The following is a 13,278-nucleotide window of genomic DNA, read 5'->3' on the forward strand; positions in this document are numbered from 1 at the left end:
AGGAAGAAAGGGACTTCTTTTCCTCTCCACCCAGTACAGGAACACACAGGACTTACCCACCCTTACTTACTTTTTGCCTTGCTCTTTCCAGGCACAGATATGCACTTAAAAAACCCTTGTCGAAGTGTGGGGTTTTTGGGGGTGTGTGTGTGTGGAGATGCCCTAGAGCTTTCCCTAGCAAAAACAAAAGAAAACACTCTTTAGCACTCAATCGGAGCAAACATCAATTTGAGTTTCCTATGGAGTGATGTTTGCTCCAAATGAGCGCTAAAGAGCAAGTTTTCATAGGGAAAGCTCTGGAGCAAAAGAAAAGGGTGCTCGGACACAGCTTTAAAGTGCGGGTTGTGCCTGGAATTTGCAGAGGAAAGGCAAATGTGGATGAGCCCTGACATGAAGGATGTCAGGGCAGAGTCAGTTTGTAGCCGGTACCTAGTTTTGGCGAAAGGAATGAACTGGGGAAGGTTTTGCATGGCTCTTCACACCATTTGCCTATAGCGGCTCAAATCAAAGTGATCGACACTGGCATCGGGGCGGATGTTGGTAATCTTTCGTAATATGGCACCCTGTGCTAGGCCAATATTTGGTGACCCCAAATGGATCTTCTCAATTATCAATCGTCTCAATTTTGTGCCCCTTTGGCTTGGCGCCCTGTGCGGGGGGACCACACGCACCGCTCTAAATCTGGCACGGCTGTCATCTGAGTCAAGCTTGCCAGCAAACCCAAGGGAATCTGCTCCTGCTGGCTGCTGGTCATCTTCAGCTTGCTCTCCCTCTGCCTTAACACACCCTTGTCCATCAGATGCCGGCCTTCCGCTCTCCTCAGTTGTTCCCATTATACCTGAAGTATACCTGAAGGAGCGTCTCCACCCCCATCGTTCAGCCCAGACACTGAGGTCCAGCTCCGAGAGCCTTCTGGCGGTTCCCTCCCTGTGAGAAGTGAGGTTACAGGGAACCAGGCAGAAAGCCTTCTTGGTAGTGGCACCCACCCTGTGGAACACCATCCCATCAGATGTCAAGGAAACAAACATCTATCTTACTTTTAAAAGACGTCTGAAGGCAGCCCAGTTTAGGGAGGTTTTTAATGTTCGATGTTTTATTGTATTTTTAATATTCTGTTGGGAGCCACCCAGACTGGCTGGGGTAACCCAGCCAGATGGGCGGGATATAATTATATTATTATTATTATTATTATTATTATTATTATTATTATTATGCCCTGGACTAATTGCTAGGCCTAGCAAGACCTGTAATGTCTTAAACCAGGCATCCCCAAACTGCGGCCCTCCAGATGTTTTGGCCTACAACTCCCATGATCCCTAGCTAACAGGACCATTGATCGGGGAAGATGGGAATTGTAGTCCAAAACATCTGGAGGGCCGAAGTTTGGGGATGCCTGTTTAAACAAAGGCCACCCAAGCACTCGCTTCAAAAGAAGAAGAACGCGTTAAGGGTTGGTTTCAAAGAGATCTACACAATGTCGAAGAGTAGCCTCGTGAGCCGAGAATGGAACATCCCTTGGAATGGGACGGAGCTTTAAAGGGCAGGTTTTCGTGCGGAAATCTCCAGAGCAAAAACAGAGGCGCTCAGACTATGCCTGGAAACAGGAGGGGAAAGGTAAATGCGGGTAAGCCCACAGTCTGTCTTTCACTGGTTGAGAATGCACCATGGGCCGATTCCTCACCCCTGCTTTACAGAAACGATTTGCTACAATTCGTTAAACAAGTCTCGCCACCGCTAGCAACACTTTGGCACACTTAAGCCCCTTTGCTATAACTGTTTCCGTGAACAAATATCCCAACTCTCCCTGTGTTTCGGCCCCTGTCTCTGCTACGTTTCTTGGCCCCCTATTTTTGCCTATTGGGCTGCGGTATTAAAAGGTTTGGCAATGCGATTTCTTTGGGGATGTGCCAGGGCTGCCGTTCCCCTGTGGTCCCTAGCTATTAAATCTCCGAGGGGAGAGGATGCAGCTCACTTCTGGCATGCATACCTGAAGATGACCTGCTTGCAGCAGGTGGGAGATGCTAAAAGTTGCCACTGTCAACATGAATTTGCTCTACCTGTGATTAGTAAGGGAACAGGCTAGGAGAAGACTTCCTTCCTTCTCATATCATACAGTTGTCTTGCTTTGAGACACCCACAGAAGTTCACAAGGTGCAGCACAAGAAGGAGGCCACAGTAGGATTTTTTGCTGGGAACAGGGCAATGTAGGACGGCTTCTCTGTAAGAAGTAGCTGTTGCATCTCTTTCTCCCAACTAATATTCTTAGTGTGGCAATTTCAGGAGAATCAGATTGCCAAAAGTTATCCCTCTACTATGCCTTGTAGTCCTTTACATGTTTTACTTACTTATAGGATTCCTCTGGCAGCCAGTACAGCATTTTGTTTTGCTCCCTGATAGTGGAACCTTCTTTACCACCAGAGCATTAAACACATTCTTGGCTCAGAAATAGGTTTTGACAATAAATAAACATGAACAGCAAGCGGCGAAGAGATCTGAAAGCAGGCAGCAGAGAACAAACCGGCGTCTAGCACAGACTGAGGCTTTCTAAGTGATGGAATATTTTTTTTCAGCTTGATTTAGCAGAGGCTTGCTTGGGTCGGATTCCTGACAGGGGCAGAACAATGGCTTTGATACCGGAATGCAGATGGAGGAAACACTTGGATTAAACCTAAGTGTCTGGGAAATTCGTTCCGAGAGTTTGGCTAGTGGAAGGTTGAGGGGTGATATGATAGCCATGTTCAAATATATAAAAGGATGTCATATAGAGGAGGGAGAAAGGTTGTTTTCTGCTGCTCCAGAGAAGCGGACACGGAGCAATGGATTCAAACTACAAGAAAGAAGATTCATTCCACCTAAACATTAGGAAGAACTTCCTGACAGTAAGGGCTGTTCGCCAGTGGAATTTGCTGCCAAGGAGTGTGGTGGAGTCTCCTTCTTTGGCGGTCTTTAAGCAGAGGCTTGACAGGCATATGTCAAGAATGCTTTGATGGTGTTTCCTGCTTGGCAGGGGGTTGGACTGGATGGCCGTTGTGGCCTCTTCCAACTCTACAATTCTATGATTCTATGAAGCGGGCTTTTGTGATCTTGTTGAATCGCTCTGATGCTCCCCACTTACTACAACTCGGAGGCAGCGACCTTGCCCCATAGAAACATCGTCAGCTTTAAGGAGGTTCATCGGCACGAACCTTGCAGAATGGAAAAGTTAAGCTTCAGGTGCAAATCTGCACTCAAGCATATTTCAAATCCTTCTCTGGACGTCCCCAATTGGGTCCCGTCCCCGCAAGGTGCTGAGTGTGATCGTGACATGCAACCCACCACTTACCTCCAGCACCATCTCGGTCATTTGAAAGCGCCTCTGCGAAGTTTTGTCGGACGCCACAGGCTCATGAAGTAGCACACCGACCATGTCATACTTCTTGAAGGCCTGCTTGTAGTTTTTCTCGCTCAGGTCAATCACCCGATCTTTGCCATCGTAGGTAGGGAATTCCAGTCCTTCTTCTGCCCTGCAGCTAGTGAGCATGTAAAAAGCTGCCAGGAGCCAGCAGGCTGCTTTCATCTCGGGGTGTTTCTGCTTGTTTATCGTTGGGGGAAGGAAGAGGAATTCCAGAGCCTGCGGAGGTCCAGCTCTCTGGTTGCCAGCTTGATTTGCTAGCCTCCTGCCACCCTCGGCTTTCCCTACGAATCCGTCTAGATAGATTGAGGTCACTGAGAAGCAGCCACGGCAAACTAGCAACCCTGGTTGGAAGACAAAGGCGAAAGACAGACAGGAGAAGCTGGGAGACCAAACCCTGGATACCTTACATAGCTTGGCCCGGCTTCTGGGTCATTAAGAACTCCATTTTTAGGAAGCAGTTGTTTCGGGCTATAAATAGACCCTGCAATGAATAAAAAGGACAGATATGACACGATTGAGGGACTTCGCTGGCACTCTGCTTTGCCTCAGAGAGAGAAAGGGAATAGCGGAGAGGGGAGGAGGAACAGGAATGCTCAGAGATTCTTCTGCCAGACAGAAAATGCACGCATCTCCCTTTGAGTTTCAGAAGGGGACAAGCAACTCCATGGACTTTGGGGGTAACTGGCCTTAAAATACCTTCGTTGTTTATCGGGAGGCGGTTAGGGGTTTTCCAAAGAGATGTTTTATTTTCTGCATTCTAATTCGCCTCCATGAAGGAGAATTCCCCCTAGGCGTGTTTGGCCGCTGTTAGACTAAATACAAACTTGGACTGATCCAGCAGGCCTCTCCCTGTGTTCTTATGAAGAAGGACCAAACCCCCATAGTTGACGCAACCAAGAGGATTTGTCGCACTCCCCCACCCCTGCTTTTTTTGTGGGAATGAACCAAAGGGACACATTTTAATTCACACGGGCCGTATTTGTTTATTAAATTTCTAGTCTGCCACAACAGAGCTCAGGGTGGGTGCCTGTTCATAAACAGATCTACAGTGGTGCCTCGCTAGACGAATTTAATTCGTTCTGTGAGTCAATTCATTTTGCGAAAAATTCGTCTAGCGAATCCCATAGGAATGCATTGAATTCCCCCCATAGGAACGCATTAATTGAATTTCAATGCATTCCTATGGGAAACCATGATTCGCTAGACGAATTTTACACAAAACGAATTCGTCTTGCGAGGCAACCTCCGCTCGAAAAATCTCTTCGTTAAGCGAAAAATTCGTCTTACGGGGCATTCGTCTAGCGAGGCACCACTGTATTTATTTCTAAGCTACACTGCTAAGCCCTACCAGCTTTTTGAAATGGTTCACAGATCAAAAAAAGAAACAATGCTATTCAGACTCTCCAAGTGTCCCTATTTTCTAGGGACAGTCCTGCATTTACAGAAGCCACCCCGGTTTCTGATTTGATCCCAGAATGTCCCGCTTTTCCTTAGGACTTCCCTATTTTCATCAGAGAAATGTTGGAGGTTATGGAGTTATGTGACACACATACACACCCAGCCAAGGAGAGAAGTAACTATGGAACCTTTAGAAGACATCTGAAGGCAGCCCTGTATAGGGAAGTTTTTTTTTATAATGTTTAATTATGTTTTTATATATGTTGGAAGCTGCCCAGAGTGGCTGGGGCAACCAGGTTTCAGGCTGCAACACAGATTTATCCCATACCTGAAATGAAACACACAGCCCCCTGGCTAGCAGAGCGCAGGAGTACAGAAAAAACATGCTAATCTTTCTCTGGTTGTAGATTCTGCCCCAAACAGCTAGGTTTTGGTATTTTTCAAGGCACGCATAAAGGCAAGACTTTAAAAGGTTTTGTTGAAACAAATTTCCATTTCTTGCATCTAGAAATTACACCCCCGCCAGATGGACTTGCTGAAAAACTGCTGCTTCTCATTTGATCTGAACAAAGCATTTCCAGGAGAAAAGTTATGGGCAGTTTTATTTACACACACTTTCTCACTTCACCCCACTGGTTCGAGATGATTCAGGTCACCAGGTGGTAAACCGAGGAAGGGGGGGAGGATGTAAAGAAGATGCAATTGCTTCTGTCCGACACTAGATAGAGATGTTGCACAAAACATTTAGCGTTAACTGCTCAAGCTGAAGGGACCACAAAGTTTGTCACAGGGAAAGTTTATTCAGCTAAGGAGGGGTTTTTGCTTTTGCTTGAGAAAATCCACGATATTTTTCAGCCACCTGGTGGTGAATTAGCCTCCAGATTCTTCTGTCAGGTAGGTAATCCAGTTGCTGTTCAATTCTGCTATATCAGGCATGTCCAACAGGTAGATCATGATCTACTGGTAGATCACTGGACGTCTGTAGTAGATCACTGGTAGATCACTGGCTCCCCTCAAAGAAGCTCAACAACTTTGACTCCCCCAGAAAAGCTCAACAACTTTGACTTGAACCCCTAAAAAACAGGCTTGCTTCCCTTTAAAAAGCTCAACAACCTGAATCCCCAAAAATGGGGATTCTGTTTTTAACTCTGTTTTTAACACTGCCTGTTTTTAACTCTGTGAGTAGATCACAGTCTCTTGGGAGTTGGCCACCCCTGTGCTATATGAATAAACGCAATCTGCATTGAAATATCATATTGCTACTACAATGCTGTAGCATATAAACACGGAAAGTTAAGGGTATGCAAGATTTATTTTTTTTCAATTTGGGAGTCCATTCATTACTGAAAACCCCATTTGTTTCGTGTTTCTATGTTAGAATCTCGTTTCACTTACAACATTTTTATTTGTTTGTTTGCTTATTTGTATTTTTGTTTATTTAATTTCTATACTGTACCTCCTTTCATCTGAAAATCAGAGGGCCGTTTACAGTATAAAAACACAAAAATACATATCATTATAATAAACAAGAACAATACCCCTAGTTTAAAACATCGTAGATTTACTATAATCATTTATCCCTCTTTCCATTTCCTCCTCCCGCCACCCCCCTTGTGTTTTTCCTGCTGCCTGCAGTGGAAACAGGCATTTTATTTTACCAAGGGGCATTTTGGGGGAAACAAATTGTTAGTCACCCAGAGCATCCATAAAAGGCAGGTACAGTTTCAGCCAGTGATGCCATAGCATTGCCTATTCACAAATGGGACCCCATTAATTTCCCTCTGTGTCAGCTTCTGTATGAATGGAAAATAAACTGAATGGGCCCTTCTAGATTCAATTGTCCTGAAATCTGTCCTGAAATGAAAGTACATTCCTACAGGAAACTTGTTATAGTAGGCAGGGCCGGCTCTAGGTAGACTCCTGGTGGCGTGGGGTGTTAGGGCGCCGGGCCGGTAGGCGGGGCGCTGCGCGACGAAGCCGCGCGGAAGCCATACTGCACCCTGCGAGGGTGCCGGAGCGATCTCCGCCCCTCAGCACCAGGGCGCCCGACCTGCTCGAGACTGCCCTGATAGTAGGTATCTCTGGGAGGAATTCAACATCACTCTTTTCTGATCATTTTGTCAGCACAAGTATTTGAGTTTGCTGGATGAAACTACAGTGGAACCTCGGTTTAAGTACACAATTGGTTCCGGAAGTCTGTACTTAACCTGAAGCGTACTTAACCTGAAGTGAACTTTCCCATTGAAAGTAATGGAAAGTGGATTAATCCATTCCAGACAGGTCCGCAGAGTACTTAAACTGAAAGTACTCAAACCGAAGCGTACTTAAACCGAGGTATGACTGTATTTGCCTCTTCTTGCCCTGCACACTGTTTTGGGGGTGCTCTCTACCCCCCCCCCCAAAAAATTATGGGAGCCTGTGGGGGGAAAGGGCAAAGCCCCACTATGCAAGACGGAAGTCCTTGTGTAGGGCTTCTGCTGTTTGGACTCCTCAGGTGAATCCCCACCCTATATATTTTTTACCTTTGGGTACTATTTTTTCAGCTTCTGGCAAGTGGTCTGAGCTGATCAGCTCATGTCCCTAAAGCAATTTTAAAAGACAGCTGTGGAAATTAACAAGATCACTAATAATTAGATTGCCAAAGTCATTTCTCCACTCAAAGGCAAATGTATGGGTCAAGCAATGTAAAAGGATATTGAAAACTAATGTTCTGAGTTTGAGTGAAGAGCTAGGAGCTCCTGATTCAAATCTATAAATTGCTATAAACACAGTAGGTGGCCTTTGGAAAGTCATTCTCTCAGCCTCAGGCCCCTCCTCATATTATTGTCCCTATATGGGGCAACAACAACAACAACAACAACAACAACAACAACAACAACAACAACAACATTGACCTAGACGGCTTTATTGGTAAGGATCACTATGCTAATGTATCAGAAGTGCTTTGAACATTCCAAAGCACTATAGAAATGCTTATTACTGATCTGATAAGTCTTTTAAAATTATTTACTGCATTCCCAACTACTATCCCTGGAAACCCATGTCCCCACTGTGGAAGGATGTGTGGATCCAGAATTGGCCTCCACAGTCACTTATGGACCCATTGTTAAAACCGTGTTTATGGAAGACAATCTTACTCGGCTACGAGTGATCGCCAAAGAAGAAGAAGAAGAAGCAGACTGAGAAATGTCTCAGGGCCTGGACCGTACCAAACACCTATTGCTCTAAAATCGTGTACTTTGACAGCCTTGGTTACACAGACAGCGTCTGTGTAAATGCTAAAGGGTTTTACAAGGAATCCATTTTGCTGCCCTTCAGCATGCAAATTCAACCATGAGGTTAAACAACAGATCCGGAACATAATTGCTCAGGTCGGCCTGACATATTCCTATTTTGACATTTTCCTGTGGCTGAAAATATTTTTGAAAGGGATCCCTATATAAATCAGATTTGCAGTTGCATTGGCCACAAGATCAGTCCCGAGAAGACAAGATTCAAGCATTGTCATTGGCATGCGAAGCCCTGCGAAGAACATGAATTATCGGAGAGCAGTTCAGCTAACTGATACCAGCTGGGCCATTAACACATCACAATCAATGATATAAGAAGGATCCTTTGAAGACTAAAAGGCCATAATGTCCCTCTGTTCAGTTTCATTGGGGTGGCTGGGCAGAGAAGTAGCAGAAGGAAATACTGTATTTTTCCATGTATAAGACTATATTCCCCCCCCAATTTTTTAAGTTTAAAATTGGGGGTCGTCTTATACACGGAATGTTGCAATTAATTATTTCTTCATTTTGGGCTCGACAAATAGGGGTCGTCTTATACATGGGGGCGTCTTATACAGGGGAAAATATGGTAGCTTAGAACCTCAGGGGTGCCTTGCTGGATCAGATTAAAGGCCTGTCTAGTTTAGCATCCAACCAAACGCCTCCGGAAAGCCCCACAACCCCACATAAGGGCAATAACCCTCCTGTGGTCTTGCTTCCTAGCAACCTGTAGTGCCATCATGGATGTACAATTTAGCAACCATGCAACTAAGAGCAATGTATAGACCTCATGAATTATCTGAAAAGCCATCTAAACTAATGGCTATCACCAAACCTGGCAGTGAATTCCATAAGTGAGCTATGCACAACATGCTACTTTCTGAATCCTTGTAAGACACGGACTCTGTGGGCGAGGGCTTCGGGAAGTTGATAAGTTGCCTGCCCTGGGTGATGTCATAGTCTAGGGGGTGCCCCTAAATCCAGCCCTGTTCCTGGAGTCCCCGATGTTTTCCGTTGCCTTTTACCAGCTTTGGCTGGCAAGACTGCTACAGCCATTCCTGGATTTGTATAGCTGGACCACAGTTTTCCTTGCATTGGTAACCTCAAAGTTAGACTGCTGCTTTATGTGGGGCTACCTTTGAGGTAGATATGGAAGCTGCAGCTGGTGCAGAACACAGCAGCTTGGGGGGCAAACTACCGTTGTTTGTGGGATTTGCATTTGCTGCCAGTCTGCTGCTGGGCCAAGTTCAAGATTTTAGTACGAGCCTATAAGGCCCTGTATAACTCAGGACTAGGTTACCCAAGAGACCAACCGATCCTTTATATACCCAGCAGGTCACTGCATTCTGCAGGAGAGGTTTTCCTTCAAGTCCCAGAAACATCAGAAGTCTGCTCCGCAGGAAATTCAGAAGAGGGGTTTCAGCATTCCTGTTGCAATACAACAGTCCTTTGCTATCTCATCTTAACGGAAACAATTAAAGGCATTTTTTTCTTTTGACCAGCTTTAACTTAACAGAAGGTTGGAAAGGTCATTGCCTTAGATGTTCATTTTGCAATGTTTTTGAACCTGTTGGGTTACTTTTTTTTATTTACTTTTGAAAAAACTGTTTCTAGCTGTTTGCATTACGTTTGCAAATAACCTTGACACACATGTAAAGGATGATTCATAAACTGCAACTGCTAATAATGATCAAAGTGTAATGAAAAATTCACATTGTCACTGAGGGCTAACTTACATGTGCCTACGTTTCCCTTCTCTGCTGTGTACAAATCTGCCGGCTTCATTAACTACGAACCCTGAAATTTTGGGATCCCCTCCAAACCTGTGCCAAAGTTTTGAAGTTGTTTTGCAGCAAAAACCCGTGTTTTTGCAGTGTCACCCATGCTGAGTATTCTTCAGAGGAGTTCCCAAATTTCGGGAATTTTAGTTACGGTAATGAAGCTCCACTAGTCTATCTGTTGCACAGGGACCCAGGTGGCGCTGTGGGCTAAACCACTGAGCCTAGGGCTTGCTGATCAGAAGGTCAGCGGTTCGAATCCCTGTGATGGGGTGAGCTCCCGTTGCTTGGTCCCAGCTCCTGCCAACCTAGCAGTTCGAAAGCACGTCAAAATGCAAGTAGATAAATAGGAACCGCTATAGCGGGAAGGTAAACGGCGTTTCCATGTGCTGCTCTGGTTTGCCAGAAGCAGCTTTGTCATGCTGGCCACATGACCTGGAAGCTATACGCCGGCTCCCTCGGCCAATAATGCAAGATGAGCGCACAACCCCAGAGTCGGTCATGACTGGACCTAATGGTCAGGGGTCCCTTTACCTTTACCTTAATGAAGCTCCACTAGTCTATCTGTTGCACAGGGTGAGGTGATCTGCATCTTACTGCTAATTATAAATGTAAACAGGGGCTGGATCTCTAGACACATCAAAAAAGCATTTCAGGAAAACACGTAAACTTCATAACGGGAAATCACATTGGCGAAAGACGGAACTCCACAGCGCCGTCTGGTGTCACAGTGTTATAACGCATACAAAACGCTTTTTCTTTACTAATGTAGCTGAGTCCTTTGTCAAGCTACAGTACTGTATGTAGAACTGCCAATGCTCCTTCTTAATTGTAAGTCCTCTGAGAAGGTGTTCCTACCTAAAATAGTATTCCTGCAATCAATGGGTTTGTCCTAATTAGCTGAAGGCAGGGGACACCTTTTGTAACATGTCTGCCTGAATTGCAGTGCCACTGTTATGGCTGCCACTGGTTCTCAAGCATATACTAAGAGATGGAGCTATTTCTCCCCAGTTGGGTGCTGCTTATTTTGTCCTGTTCAGAGATGAAAATATGTCAGTGCTGGATTTACGTATAAGCTAAACAAGCTATAGCTTAAGGCTCCACTCTCTTGGCCCCCCCCCCAAAAAAAATTAAAGAAAAAAAACCCAGGATGTACATTTCCAAGATATAAGATAAAAAAACAAATAAAATAAAACCTACATACAGCAACAGTGTTTTGTGTTGTGTAGGCTCCTATGATGTAAGTAATGGGCCCCGCCTGCTAGCCTGCTCCCTAAAATATCACTGGTTTGCTCATTTCTATATCAATTACTTTTATATAATAATAATAATAATAATAATAATAATAATAATAATAATAATTGTATTATTTATACCCCGCCCATCTGGCCGGGTCTCCCCTGCCACTCTGGGCAGCTTCCAACACACATCAAAATACGTTAAAATATCACAGACTTAAAACTTCCCTAAACAGGGCTGCCTTTAGGTATTTTCTAAATGTTAGGTAGTTGTTTATCTCTCTGACCTCTGATGGGAGGGCATTCCACAGGGCGGGCGCCACTACCGAGAAGGCCCTCTGCCTGGTTCCCTGTAGCTTTGCTTCTTGCAGTGAGGGAACCGCCAGAAGGCTTTAGATACCTATTAGGTCCATAAATTGCCATATATTCAATACAAAAAAAGGCGACAATTTGTTGTTGATAAAGGACAGCTGGACATATAAAGGGCCCCATTACCATCAGTAGCTTAGGGCCTCATCAAACCTAAATCCGGCCCTGGAATATGTGACCCAATTTCATTGGGAAATTTCCCATTGGCTGCAGTCTTTGTTGGAGGGTCTTCTCCACATGACCCTGCCATGAACATAGACAAGAGGAGGGCAGCTCCCCCCCCCAGATCAAGTAAAAAATACTTAACTAACTGTCTGGGGATGGTCTGAAGATGAGGACTGGGGAATGCATTCTATGGAAGGCCAGCTTCGATGGAGAGCTGGAGGGGGAAGAGTTGCCCCCCCTTGTCTACAGCGTGTCCAGAAGCATAGAGAGAGACAGAAGCTGAACAGCTTAGGGAGGAGTTACCCAGTTATGAGATAATGACAAGGGAGCCAGAAAGGAGGGGACAGCTAGTCAAGACGTCACTTGAGAGTGTGGGTGACCCCTGCCCTCACCACATTCTTGGAGGTCCGAACGTATCAGAGAACAAAGGACGCAGAGGGAGGGAGGAACTTCCTGTTGGCACCTTAAATGCTACGGAAGTTGGAAGGGGGATTTAGAGTAGCCAACTGCCCTCCCTTGCGGAGAGCTGTATATTTGTGCTTGCAACATGAAGCTGTAATAAAAGGACTATAAATATATTAAATGCTTGTTAATTATTATCTGTGAAGTTACCGAAGGGAGAAGAGGACTCTCCACGTCTGACACTAACTGACCAATCACATCGGTTCTGCCCCCCCTAAAAAAATCCCGCTCACCCCAAACAAAGTCCTGCCCCCCCCCAACATAAATCCTGGCTAAACCCATGGCACCCTGCCATAAAAAGTTAAAGCTGTTGGTGACTATAGCCAGAGTCTTTTGCCTTGGTAGCTGCCTTGTGTAGGTTTGCTATAGGCAACTTGTGAATAAAATAATAAATAACTCGGATTTTGAGCCACTTGTGAAAAGTTGCAATAGTATGAAGCTGTCACAACAAAATATAGAATGGTGAAAATAAAGGTATTTTACCTTTAAAACACACTGAGCATGTTGTGCAATTATGGACATTTTTGTTTCAGGACAATTTGAAGAGTATGATTCTGAAGAATTTTTTTAGTCATAATCAAAGATCTATACATGCCCAGTGTTTATGGACAGTGTCTAAAAGTCATAAGGACACACAGTCATATGTCTGCAATTTATGAGTACCAAAACTCAAGGTTTTAAGGTAAAGTTAAAGGGACCCCTGACCATTAGGTCCAGTCGTGACTGACTCTGGGGTTGCGTCGCTCATCTCGCGTTATTGGAGGAGGGAGCCGGCGTATAGCTTCCGGGTCATGTGGCGAACCAGAGCAGCACATGGAAACGCGGAAACATTTAGGGGAGAATAAGTAGCTGAATAATGGTTTCACCACAGAATATAAGTAAATATTGATGGATTTGGAAATAAGGAGAAGAAAAGACTGCCAAAATAACTCCAACCTTGTAAACTTTTGTAGAATGAATTATTGAACCACTCAAACATAGCGAGATAGAAGAAGAGAAGGTTTGGGAAGGAAAAACAATTAGTTCAGTTTTCTGCATGTTGATTTTCAAACTGCCATTAGACATCTATGAGGAAAAAGGCACATTCTAAATAATAAAATGAGACAAACACCCAAGTGAACATCCTATGCACAGAACACTGTAAATCAAATAAAGAAATAAGGGAACCAAGGAAGACTATGGTTGTGGGGAGAGAGAAAGAGAGA

At 44.8% G+C, this 13,278-nt stretch overlaps 1 protein-coding gene across 1 annotated transcript in view; it reads right to left on the reverse strand.

Annotated features, from left to right (window-relative positions):
- Positions 1 to 4,048, reverse strand: part of CASQ2 (calsequestrin 2) — a 35,175-nt gene extending 31,127 nt beyond the window's left edge. Inside the window, exon 1 of the mRNA XM_035097320.3 lies at positions 3,323 to 4,048. Coding sequence (XP_034953211.1) covers positions 3,323 to 3,556 — 234 coding nt within the window. The 5' untranslated portion in view covers positions 3,557 to 4,048. The remainder of the gene's footprint in view (positions 1 to 3,322) is intronic.
- Between the last annotated feature and the right edge of the window lie 9,230 nt (positions 4,049 to 13,278).

This window comes from Zootoca vivipara, chromosome 15 (genome assembly GCF_965207765.1).
Source record: "Zootoca vivipara chromosome 15, rZooViv2.hap1.1, whole genome shotgun sequence".
Lineage (NCBI taxonomy): Eukaryota > Metazoa > Chordata > Lepidosauria > Squamata > Lacertidae > Zootoca > Zootoca vivipara.